General features: G+C 42.0%; 1 protein-coding gene across 1 annotated transcript in view; it reads left to right on the plus strand.

The window, feature by feature from the left end:
* Positions 1-1,273: 1,273 nt before the first annotated feature.
* Positions 1,274-13,146, plus strand: part of enpep (glutamyl aminopeptidase) — a 64,743-nt gene continuing 52,870 nt past the window's right edge. The window contains exon 1 of the mRNA XM_043697755.2: positions 1,274-2,018. Coding sequence (XP_043553690.1) covers positions 1,375-2,018 — 644 coding nt within the window. The 5' untranslated portion in view covers positions 1,274-1,374. The remainder of the gene's footprint in view (positions 2,019-13,146) is intronic.

The following is a 13,146-nucleotide window of genomic DNA, read 5'->3' on the forward strand; positions in this document are numbered from 1 at the left end:
TTTCAGAATGGAGATAAGGAGAAATGTCTTCAGCCAGAAAGTGGTGAATCAATGGAATTCACTGCCACAGGAGGCCAGGTCATTGAGTATATTTAAGACAGGGACAGATAGGTTCCTGATTGTCAAGGGATCAAGGGTTACGGGGAGAAAGTTGGGAGAATGGGGTTGAGAAATGTATAAGGCATGATTGAATGGCAGAGCAGACTTGATGGGCTGAAAGGTCTGATTTCTGCTCAAATGTCTTATGGTCTTACAAATGAAATGAGAATATAGATGTACACAATATGGATGGATGTTTGTATCATTAGAGACAAGTAAAGGAAACGGAGCTGAGAATATTGTCAGAGGTAGTACATAAATCAAGAGACATTGGTGGAATAAACCCAAGCCAAGTTTTGCTCCCAAGTTTGAATTCTCCCTAAAAATGCAAACCACACCATGATGCTGGTTAGCAGCCAAGGTAATACTTTGTATTAGACATGACGATGTAGTACAGTAAAACTAAACTTTTGGTCAACTAAACATCTTAATTTTGAATAATTCGACACAGATCATGGTGTCAATTTTGATATCTCCTCTTCCGGATTGTCTTTCACCAGCAACAAGCTGCTGTTTTATCGGAAATCAGAACTCAACATCAGTGCAATCTAAAATACTCTGTGGCACGCGTATGAGACTCAGGATATTAATTAGTTTGATACATTCCCTTCAATATTGAGGAATCAGTGAAATCCAAACAAGTTCTAGTAAAACAGAAGTTTAGCTATTGTTAAACTATGCCTGCCCACTTCAAGATTTTAAACAAGACATGTTAAATAGCATCTTAAAGTATACCATTTAAAACCTTCTCGGACCCAGGGCTATCTTCATTTGATAGAACGTATGCTCGCGGTTTCAGTCCAGCTTCATGCGCACAGTAAAGAAACGGTGCTATATTCAGCGATTAACGAACCCTGAGCATAAAACAAATACCAAATCTGAAGTGGGTATTCACTTAAAGCCCCTGTGTCCCCCAGGGTAGAGTTTAGGTTAGGGTCAAAACCTGAAAATGAAACGATTATTTGTGTGAGGGAAGTGAATCGTTTCATACACAAAATAAAACAGGCAAATAAATTTGCTTTCCTGAACGCCAATGTTTCGCCGTTCCCTTTTGGTTGGCGGAGGTAAGGGGAGTTGACATGACCTCTGAAAGCTTGCATTGCTCATTAACATGCTGCAGATTTATATTTAACTCGGGTGGAGACATCCTGGGGCCAGTGTGCGCTGGGCGAAGTTTGTCGGAGGGGGGAAATCTACAGTTTTCTCCTCACACCACAGTATTTAGTGTGTGTTTTTTTTCTGGGGAGGGGTGCGCCCAGTGAAAAGGAGGACCAAATGCAAACCATGGATTGCGACGAGATACCGAGGAAGAGGAGAAGCACGAGTTGCAAATGGGTGGCGGTGATCGTGGCTGGGGTGCTAGTTGCTGTGGGGCTGGCCGTGGGGCTGGGAGTGGGTCTCAGCAACCGGACTGACGGCTGTGAGGTGAACGATGGGGATGAGGAAGGCGGGAACACCGTCAGCACGGGGTCCCCAACGCCCTCCACGCCGCCGCTTGGGCTGTGCCCCCCCAGCTCGGAGTCGGGGGGCCCGTGGGATAACTTTCGCCTGCCCGACTACATCAAGCCGAGCCATTACGAGCTGGAGTTGAAGCCGGACCTGGAGGCGGGCTCCTACACGGGCACCAATGTCATCCACATCCGCACAAGCAGAGCCACCCGCTACCTGTGGCTGCACATCAAGGCGTCCCGAGTGACCGAGGCGCCCAGCCTTCACCGGGCGGACAGCTCTCCCGAGCTGCCGCTGCGCCGCTGCTTCCAGTACAAGCCTCACGAATACCTGGTGCTCGAAGCCGAGCAGGAGCTGAACGCCACCGGCTCCGGCCAACCCTACCTCCTCACCCTCAAGTTCGAGGGCAGCCTGCTCGACTCGCTGGTCGGCTTTTACAAGACCACGTACCTGGAAGGTGGAGTCACCAAGTAAGTTAACTCACTTTCTGTTCAATTCCAATTCTGTTCGGGAAGGTCTTCGAGTGAAGGTGTGCTTTGTTTTCCCTCTCCGATCGCTGAGAAAGCGGGGCGTTGATGGTCAGCTTTTACTGACATGGGAACTGTCCACACGGTTTTAGAAGCTAAAGTTAGTCACATACCACGAGAGAGAGATGGGGGGCGGGCGGAGCTGCATCATTCTTCATACGACTTGAACATGGGGGCTGCCCTGTGGAACCAAAAGGCTTGCAAAAGAATGGGTTAATCATACCTCAAACTTGCTCTCAGTTACGTCTTTACCTTCATCGGGTGTCGTACCCTCTACCTGTCTTCACTTATCCCCACTTCACCACCCTGTCCCACCACCCCCTTTATCTGCAGCTCACCCCAAACCCCCCCACCCCAAATCCTGAAGCAGGGTTGCACCCAAAACGTAGACTTATGACCGCCTGATGTTGCCTGGCTTGCTGTGTTCTTCCAGCCTCCTGCCAATCTCAGAGTGAGATCGATGGCCGTTTATTTAAGGAGCCGGTGCAACACCTTGGAGTTGGGTGGTGGTGGTGGGAGATGCCTTCCTTGCGTGAGTTGCTTCCAGGAAATTGTGTTTTGCTCCCAATTGAATCGTTTGGGACTGACATTATCGACGCCGTAAATCTGAAGTGAACTCACCTTTAAATACTTAGAGCTGGTAGAGTGCCTCCCTCTGCCCTTCCTGTCAGGCCAAATGGTCAGCCCTGTTTCATTGAGGAGGGCAGCAACTGCTCCACCGCCAATTAAGTGCCCACCTGCTGACGCTCCAGCTGGACTCTACAACGGAATGGTTGGATCAAGTGGGGTCAAAGCTGCCACTCCCAGTCACTAATGCAGGAGGGGATGCATAGCAAGTAAGCTAGGCTTGAGATAAAAAGGCTTCATGAATTATTCCCATACTTTCTGATGGTGGCATGCAGGATGAAGTTGAGGTGTTCGCAGCTGTCTTCAGCCTCATGTCAAGTGAATGAGCTCTCTCTGCCACTATCAAAGGTACAAGTCCAAGCCAATTTAGAGTCATACAGCAAGGAAACAGCCCTTTTGGTCCAACTCGTCCATGCTGACCAGACATCCCTATCTGACCTATTTCCATTTGGTCCATATTCTATGTACCCATCCAGATGCCTTTTGTAATTGTAGCTGCCTCCACCACTTTGTCTGACATCTTATTCCATACACTCACTCACCCTCTGCATGAAAAAGTTACCCCTCAGGTCCTTTTTAAACCTTTTCCCTCTCATCTTAAACTTGTGCCCTATGCAATACTGGTTTCCCTTCTATAGAAAAGATGTTGTTAAACTTGAGAGAGTGAAGAAAAGATTTACAAGGATATTGCCAGGGTTGGAGTTACTGGGAGATGCTGAATAGACTGGAGCTTTGTTCCGTGGAGCGTCAGAGGCTATTTGATTCAATCTGTCATATCAAGAAACAATAGAGCAATTTGGGTACAGCTTTGACAGCATTCCAACGTAATGCTGAAGACTTGCTCCAGAGTTAACCACTGATATCTGGGGTTATTGTCATTATTTAATTACCATTACGGATTGTGGTGATTTGTGACCCAAAACAAGGAGAGTATGTCACAGAAAATGCATGATATTTATTATGATGAAATAAAGTTAAAACCTGCACAGAAAGACTTGCTTCATATAAGGCAGTATTTCCTAAACATTTCCCCACTGCAACTCCATTTTAAGGCTTGAAAATTGTCTCAACCTCAGAGCTGATGGCGGGTTCCTGTTATAGCAGGCATATGGCTTATTGAGTTCAAAGGCAGTGTCAGAGCCCTTAACCCCATTTGGTGTCCTGAATCCCACTTCGGAAGGTCTAATTTTAAGGACAGTAGCTTAGATTTGCAAATGTCAGGTGAGGTCTGATTACATTTTAATAGCACTTTTGAAGAAAAAGCAGATACATATCCACGAGCAATTTGTGGGATGTTAACTAGGAAGTAATGGACATGTAGTCTGAAGTGAGTCTGAGATTCAACAATATGTTGGCCATCACCCCATGCATAGCTTTTGATTTGAACCCATGAGAGCCACTATTTGACTAGAGTCAAATGGACAAACTTGCCTTCGTTTGCAGGATGGTGTTTCTTTTCTTGAGGCTGACAATGCTATCTATCAATGCTGGAAGAAATATTTTGAACAACTTGTCAACTGTGAATCCGCGGTGACAGCCGATCTATTCGCCTAGTATCCAAACTTCAGGAAGGCAACAGTTGTAACTAACTTCAAGAATGGAGAAAGTTTCCACAGTGTAACTTATAAAAATGCTTCTTTCTTATTCAAATCAGAAAAAAAACAACACTTATTCTTCTGAATTGCTTACTTTCACCGACTGAGGAAATTCTCCTAGATACACAATGTTGCTTTAGATCCTCTGAGGAACATCAGTCGGGTCCTTTGATACCACAAAAATCTAAGGACAGAGTTAATAACACCAAGACATCTTTGTTGGTGTGACCAAAGTATTTAATTCTGAGATTGTTTTTTGTTCTAGAATGTCTTCAAAAAATTGCATTATTTCATGATGAAACATATGCCACTGTCTTGAGTAAGAGATTTGAAAGTCATGCTTTAAAATCCATGCATGGGTCAGGAAAGGTTGTGTGCTTTCCCTCATGCTATTTGTATTCTGCCTGACAGTGATGGAAGTTTAAAATTGCATTGCTAACTCTTCAGTGGCATGTAGTTAGTATTCGAACTTGATAGAAAATGGGGAAAACCTAGATTACCAGATTTCACATCAAACTCCACCGTGTCCCCAAGACTTTCATAACCTGCCTTGTTAAAATTCATGGACTGTTTAGCTTTGGACTAGATGCATGAATTGTTTTGAGATTTATTTGGATAACATTAGTAACAGACTTTGTCCATGATCTGATTGGAGTTGCTGCATGGGTCCTGTAGACGACAGGGAATCCAGCAAAACAATTTGTTCTGACCAACCATAAGAGCATGGTCTCGCTAGCATGGAGTTGGGTATTTTTGCCCATCACCTATAGTTGGACAGTCTGGTAGACAGACGAATGACAAAACCTCAGTTGTCAATTACTGCTGGGAACATGTAGCAATAGTTTGTAGCAGCACAGAGGAAGCATCTCTAATTGTTGAAGGAGTTCAGAGTTCAGTTTAAAGGTTTTGTTGATGGCAGCTAGAAATTGATAGTGCGAGCAGGATTCCTAATTCAAAACAGACCCAAGGCTGCCTTGAGGCCTGAAGGAACATTCCTGATTCCCACATAAAATCTGAAAGATTAATTCCCAATTTACCTCTGGACTTCTTCAATTCCAGGATTTGGTTCCCAGCAGCTTTGTCTCTGATTCATACTTGATGGCTGTGTTTTGATGACATCATCAGATCCAATATTTGTATTTAAAATCAAATCTTTTCTGTGTGGAGGAGATGGGAGTAACTGGCACTTATTTCTTTTGATTGCTGTATTATAACACATCAAAGTGGGTTGATTAAAATAAATAACAGTCTGACATTGTAATTATTGGGGATAAGAGAGTGAACTTGTGACTAAGTACATTTAATCATGAGCTTTAATTCTATCCATTATCAACATGCTTTCTGGAAGATAACTATATAACGAAGATGGGTTGCCTTAAGGTGAAGGTGGAAAATCAAAAGGACAAAGCTACAATCCTCATGGTTGTTGTGAAAAATCTAGCAAAACTGGAGTCAGTAAAAATCTGGGTGGGGGTGGGGGGGGGGGGGGGTGGTGGTGAAATTCTCTACTGATTGAAGTTATATTTGGCTGCAAAGAAAAATCGTTGTTCAAAGTCTGCCTTCTCAGCTCCACTATATCTCTGCAGGAGTTCATCAAAGTAGGTATTTCATAATCAACCTATTTAGAGATGTTACTATGCTTCTCTGGAGCAGGTGGAGGGGAGGGGTTAACATTGATCAGAAACTGAACTGGACTTGCCATATTGATACAGGAGCTCCAAGAGCAGGTGAGAGGCTTGGAATCCTCTAGTAAGTAGCACATTTTCTGAGTTACTCAAAAAGCATGTCCAACATCAACAAGGCCACCATGTGATGGAATACTTCCTATTTGCTGGAAGAACGCAGCTCCAACAATATATCGGAAGCTTGACACCATCCGTGACAAAGCAGTCTGCTGGATTGGCATCATTTCCACTCCCTTCACCATTGTCCATGATAGCAGAAGATTACTATCCAAAAGATGCACTGCAGAAATTCATCAAGGCTCCTTTAGACAGCACTTTTCAAATCCATAACCACATGTTAGTATACATGGGAACACTACCTACAAGTTCTCCTCGAATCTACTCACCATCCTGACTTGGAAGTATATCATTCTTCCTTCAGTGTCATTGGGTCAAAATCCTGGAATTCCTTCCATAAGGAGTCTGGTGACAATACAATTAGGCCATTATGTCTCCCAGATGACTTAAAAATTAGAGAAAGCATGTGTCTTAACGCTGATATTTTGTCACATACTTGTGGAAAAAAAATTAAAATCCTGCCAGATGATGCAGATGTGGTTGACACTATATAAAATTGATAGAAATTAGTGAGGCGTGTAAAATCAGAGTAGCAGACAGTGCTACCATGCCTCATTGTAAGCCTGCTAGTAGCATGTAGACGCACAAAATTAGAAAATAGGAGCAGCAATAAACCATTTAGATTTAGATTTAGATTTAGATTAGATTAGAGTGTGGAAACAGGCCCTTCGGCCCAACAAGTCCACACCGACCCGCCGAAGCGAAACCCACCCATCCCCCTACATTTACCCCTTACCTAACACGACAGGCAATTTAGTATGGCCAATTCACCTGACCCTGCACATCTTTGGATGGTGGGAGGAAACTGGAGCACCCAGAGGAAACCCACGCAGACATGGGGAGAACGTGCAAACTCCACACAGTCAGTCGCCTGAGGCGGGAATTGAACCCGGGTCTCTGGCGCTGTGAGGCAGCAGTGCTAACCATTCAGCCCTTCAAGCCTGCTTTGTCATTCAGCATGATCATGGCTAATCAACCATCTCTATATTTTATTTCCTGTTTCTTCCTGTACCCTTTGATCTCCTTTAGCCTTAAGCACTATATTGGTAGCTCCTTGAAGACATTTAGTACTTCAGCCTCAACCACTTTTTGTGACAAATTCCACAGCTCATCATTGTTTAGGTGAAGACATTTCCTCTCATGTGACTGGCCAATCCTATATATCTTTAGACTGTGACTGCTGGTCATTGAACCTCCTTCCTGAGTTTATGCTGTCCAGTCCTGTTAGAGTTTTGTAGGTTTCTGAGATTTCCCCATTACCCTTCTTGACTCTGGTGGATATAATCCTAACTGATACAGGAAAATAAAACACATAACTACAGATAGTGGAAATTTGAAACAAGCAAATTGCTAAAGAAACTCAGCAAGTGTGGGAGCAAATGGAGAAAAAGCAAAGTTAGCATTTCAAGTCCAGTGACCCTTCTTCAGAATGTAACCTAACTAATCCAGTCCCCCTTTTGTACATCAGAGCTGCCATCTCAGGAGACAGTCTGGTAAACATTTAGTAGCACTCTCTCCATAAGGAGAACATCCTTCCTTCCCCAAAACTGCACAGTACTCCAGTTGTGGTCTCACCAAGGCCCAGTTACAATTGCAGAAAGACATCCTGCTCCTGTATTCAAATCCTCTCACCATGAAGGTTTACATACCATTTGCCTTCTTGACTGCCTGCTGCACCCACACGCTTGCTTTCAGTGATTGGTGTATAAGGACACTGACATCTCAGTTGGAAAGGAGGAAGTGCAATCTATCACCCTTTGGATAATAATCTGCCTTCCTGGTTTTTCTACCTCCCATTTATCCATAGGACTGATGAAGGGCTTTTGCCCGAAACATCGATTTTCCTGCTCCTCGGATGCTGCCTGACTGGCTGAGCTTTTCCAGCACCACTCTAATCTAGACTCTGATTTCCAGCATCTGCAGTCCTCATTTTTGCATGGTTGATTTTAACCTTACTGCCTACAACCCACCCTCCCATCCTGGCACTTTCCCCTGCCACCGCAGGAACTGTAAAACCTGCGCTCACATCTCCTCCCTCACCTCTATCCAAGGCCCTAAAGGAGCCTTCCACATCCATCAAAGTTTTACTTGCACATCCACTAATATCATTTATTGTATCCGTTGCTCCCGATGCGGTCTCCACTACATTAGGGAGACTGGGCGCCTCCTAGCAGAGCGCTTCAGGGAACATCTCCGGGACACCCGCACCAATCAACCACACCGCCCCGTGGCCCAACATTTCAACTCCCCCTCCCACTCTGCCGAGGACATGGAGGTCCTGGGCCTCCTTCACCGCCGCTCCTTCACCACCAGATGCCTGGAGGAAGAACGCCTCATCTTCCGCCTCGGAACACTTCAACCCCACGGCATCAATGTGGACTTCAACAGTTTCCTCATTTCCCCTTCCCCCACCTCACCCTAGTTCCAAACTTCCAGCTCAGCACTGTCCCCCTGACTTGTCCGGACTTGTCCTACCTGCCTATCTCCTTTTCCACCTATCCACTCCACCCTCTCCTCCCTGACCTATCACCTTCATCCCCTCCCCCACTCACCTATTGTACTCTATGCTACTTTCTCCTCACCCCCACCCTCCTCTAGCTTATCTCTCCACGCTTCAGGCTCACTGTCTTTATTCCTGATGAAGGGCTTTTGCCCGAAACGTCGATTTCGAAGCTCCTTGGATGCTGCCTGAACTGCTGTGCTCTTCCAGCACCACTAATCCAGAATCTGGTTTCCAGCATCTGCAGTCATTGTTTTTACCTCCTCTTGCAAGGATGCCTACCTTGAAGAAGTTCTCCTCTTCTCTCCACAAGAATCTGTGAGTCTTTCTCTCACAGCAACCCCCTCCTCCACCCAGTCATTTCCTCCACCCAGTCCAAGCACTGAACCTTATGGTACCCACTAGTCATTGGCTGCCATTGGGAAAATGATTCATTTATTCCTAGTCATTGTTTCCTGCATGCCAAGCAGTTCTCCATGTCAGTACACTAAAGGTAATCATTTAATTTTAAGTGCTATTCTCTTATGGGGCCTCTATTGAAAGTCTTATGAAACTCCAAGTAAACCTTGTCCACTGACTCTCCTTATCAACATTAATCATTATGTCCTCAAAATTCCAATAGATTTGTCAACAATGATTTCCCTTTCATAAATCCATGCTGACTTTATCCAGTCCTATCACTGTTTTCCAAATGTTTTGCTATTAAGTCTCTTATAATGGACTCTAGATCTGACCTACTGCAGATTTTCAGGTTTACCCAGTCTATAATTTCCTGTTCTCTCTCTCTACCTAATTTTAATTAGGTGGCTGCTGTAGATGTAGGACAAAGGCTATGTGCCTGGCGAACAGGTTTAAACTTTCTACAGTAATGCTTTGTGAGAATAATAAGGTAATTTGTTATAAACAAAACCATAGAAAAACTGGTGACTACTTGGGTTTTCTGATAAATAACAGAGGAAAACTTGATAATGACAAGTTCTGAGCTGCCCGAAATATTGAATAGTGTGGCTAAAAGACCTTTGTGAAGGGAATCGCATGAGGATCAATGAAATGTTGCCCAAATGTTGCTCAAACATATTGGAAATGGGCAACTGCCCTGGCATAAGGAATTACTTCAGATGTTTGGGGTTGATGGTTCTAATCTGAAGAAATCCAAACTTTTATTGTCCGGTGTGCAATAGTTTTGCTCTTGAAGGTACTGTAGTTACTTTATTCCCATTATTGCTTTACATCCAGGGAGATAGTGTTTTTATTACAGCTGAGGTAGCACATAAGGCCATCAAATACAGAATTTAATTCAGACAATTTTGTGTGTTAGAACAGTGGGTGTTAGGTAATGGAAATCTTGGTAAGGTAATTAAGTGTGATAATAACTTAACAGTTTGCCATGTTGACTGAATTAATTCCTCTTGATTGTAATAAACTACAAAATCTCAGACTTTAAGCAGTTGATAGAAGAAAATTATGCCTCTAGTCAGTCAAGTGATCGACAGCTTGTAATGAAGTTTGAGGAGCAAAATACAATTGAATTTTGGAAGTAAGACCCATTCATTGTGCCAGAGCAATCATGTAAGCAATTGTCCTAACTGATTACTTATCCATCCCACCTTACAGGAAATTTTATTGAATAGAAACATGTTACAATTATGGGACATACAGGAAAGAAAACTACTGGCAAGTTCAAATATTGGCTGAGGGTTCAGAATAACTGATCATTTGCAAGGTCTGTGAGCAGGAAAGTGGAAATTAAATGGCAAGTGCTCATGGCAGGTCCAGAAATGATTCTTTCATCAGTAAATTATAACATGTTGAAGGGAGACTTCCTAGCCCCCCGATAATTATTTTGTCAGATATGAAATTGGAATTTGTGTGGATTAGACGATGAAACAATGACCATGTTAGTGTCTGCAAAGAACAAGAAGCTGAAGCCCTCCTGATTTTGGTGACTAATAATAAACTTGGATTAACTCAGCAGAGGCATTACAATGGAAATTAAGAAGTTTGAGACAGTTTGGGGTTTATTTAAGGTACCAAAAAAGGGCTACCACGTGGGTGGATTTGTATTGCAAAACTCCCCTTAGCTGGTGGCTGGGAATTTGAAGAACGTCTGGGTGACACACTTGCAACTGGCAAAGCAATCTCAAATATTTTTAGCTCATGCATTGAGAGTATGTCAGGCAAGAAAAACAAAAGCTGCAATCAATCCTTTTCAAAGGTATATTTTAGAAACAAGAATGGGTGGAGACAAACACTGGAAACTTATGTAAATACATTTGTGGCTTTAACAATGCTTTCAGTACTTTTCAATAAGGTGTGCTTTTATGGAAATAAACCATTTTCAATTCAAAGCATTTCCTGCAAAATATCATTGGTGTGGTGAATGAGGTTTCAGATGTTGTCTTAATGCATATTGCTGATTTTCTTCATGTTATTATTGACTTTGTGTTATAAGAGTAGAATAAAATTTCAAGTGGAAATGAAGCTTTGTAGGGTTGTGAAATTATATACCATAGTAAGCAATAGGTCTGCAATAACTTTTAAATTATTAATTCTATTTTCAGACAATTATTCCTAGACCTGTGAAACATCCTAAATCATCAGTGAAATTTATGATGGGGAATTGTGAACTTGTCAATTGAACTTGTTGGGCAATTGGATTAGAACAGATCATGTTTATGTGGAGGTGGGAAATGAAATAACCTAAAATAGAGGATATTTTAAGCTCAAATAAAATCTTTTTAAAAAAGTTGAGGATTGTTTCACGTCTATCATTAAATGACCAAAGAACATTAAACTCATTCATTGACGCTACACATCCTAATCTTACAGTGGGATATTTTACTGCAGTTGGTTTCTCAATATTTCTTACACATGAGAATAGAAAATGTCCCTAAGCTTGGGAAACTAAGAAGATAGGGTTGATAAAAGCACTTAAGCTGCTGAAACAATGTAATTATATTTCTCAGTTTTTTAAGGGATATTCTGCACAGTGGGGATACTGAAGGTTGGAATAATCTACAGTCCATCAAAAGTAACTGATAAAATGGTACAGATTTACCTTCCTGGTTGAAGGGAGTGCAAGAGCAAAAGGAAATCTCTGAAACAAAAAATGGATGTATGTATAACAGAATAAATGAATTGTTAGAGAAAGGGAATTTCACAATATAATGTTTTGTACAAAATATGGAAGTTTCTTATATGTTTTGGAGTTTTGGATGCAAAAAAGCAATTTTTCTAGTTAAGGAAATTAGTTAATTTTGTAGTTGAGAATTCATTTGTCTCTGAGTGGACATTCACCGAAATGGTAATTAGGAGGCATGTGCTTGTAATTTAACTCCCTTACAAATAAAATGCTTAAAGCTGTATTAAGGTGCACTCCAGTTCTCTCCGTCAACTGGTTTGTGTGTACTGTATAGAAATAGTGGTACTGGATACATCAAAAAATAAGCAGTCCTCAAAGTAGGAAAGTCATGCAGTCATGGTGGGCTGTATCTAACATTACTGAAAAAATAGAGTATGGTCATTGCAAAAGCTGTGCCCATGGTCTGCAAATTTTTCTTGGATATAGGAGTAGTGCCAAAGGACTTGAGAAATTGCAAAAACAGGAGTGTGGGATAAATCAGGCAGCCAAATTCTGCCAGCCTAACACCAATGGAGAAACTTTGCACACTAATCTGGGGCAAATTTAATCATTTTGGAAAACAGTGAACTAATAATAGTGAAGGGCAAATTGTATTTGATTTTGATTTATTTATTTTGAAGGAATTGGGAAGGTTGATGCCATTCATTTGATGCTGTGAATGGGTTTCAAAAAGTATTTTACCAAGTATCGCATAATAGACTTGTTAGCAAAATTAAACTCCAGGCTTAAAGGGACAGTAAAACTGTATTGACAAGTGGAGAGTACATTGTATACTCCAGTCAAGCCTGAAGAATAAACAAGGAAGGTTCTTGGGGAAATAAAGATAATGGGATCACTTCTGTTTTTCCTTTTTTATAATTCTTTTTAACACTGAGTATTTAGCATTTATTGCCTGTCCTTTGACTGCAGTTATGACGATGGTAATGACGATGGTAATGACGATGGTGTGGTGTACCCATGTACAACAACGGGGCAACAAGTACATGAGGACATGATCACCTCTAGATTTCCCTGCAGAGATAATGTTGGGAGTATAGTACAGTGTATTATTGCCATTAAAAAGATGGTCACAGTTAAATTTGACGATGTTGTTCAAGTTTCCTCTAAACATTTTGCAAAAATAGGATCTTGCTACCTGATTTACCACAGAAATACACTTAATGTACAAATTTGCTGTGCTTACCTCACAAATAGAGGAGAGGGGGAAAAATACCAAAAGAAATATATTCTTGTTTGAAGCGTCTGGCAATTATTTTTTAAAAAGCTGCAAGTCTAATTCATTATATTTATACAAGTTCATTTTTGGTGCCAAAGAGGCAGTAAACATGATTATGCCTTTGAAAAGATATTCACATTAAATGGACATCTAACACTTCCCAATGAATTTAGTCTATAGTTGAGCAGC

This window comes from Chiloscyllium plagiosum, unplaced genomic scaffold (genome assembly GCF_037043375.1).
Source record: "Chiloscyllium plagiosum isolate Xiang-an unplaced genomic scaffold, Cpla_swu_hap1 HiC_scaffold_1, whole genome shotgun sequence".
Lineage (NCBI taxonomy): Eukaryota > Metazoa > Chordata > Chondrichthyes > Orectolobiformes > Hemiscylliidae > Chiloscyllium > Chiloscyllium plagiosum.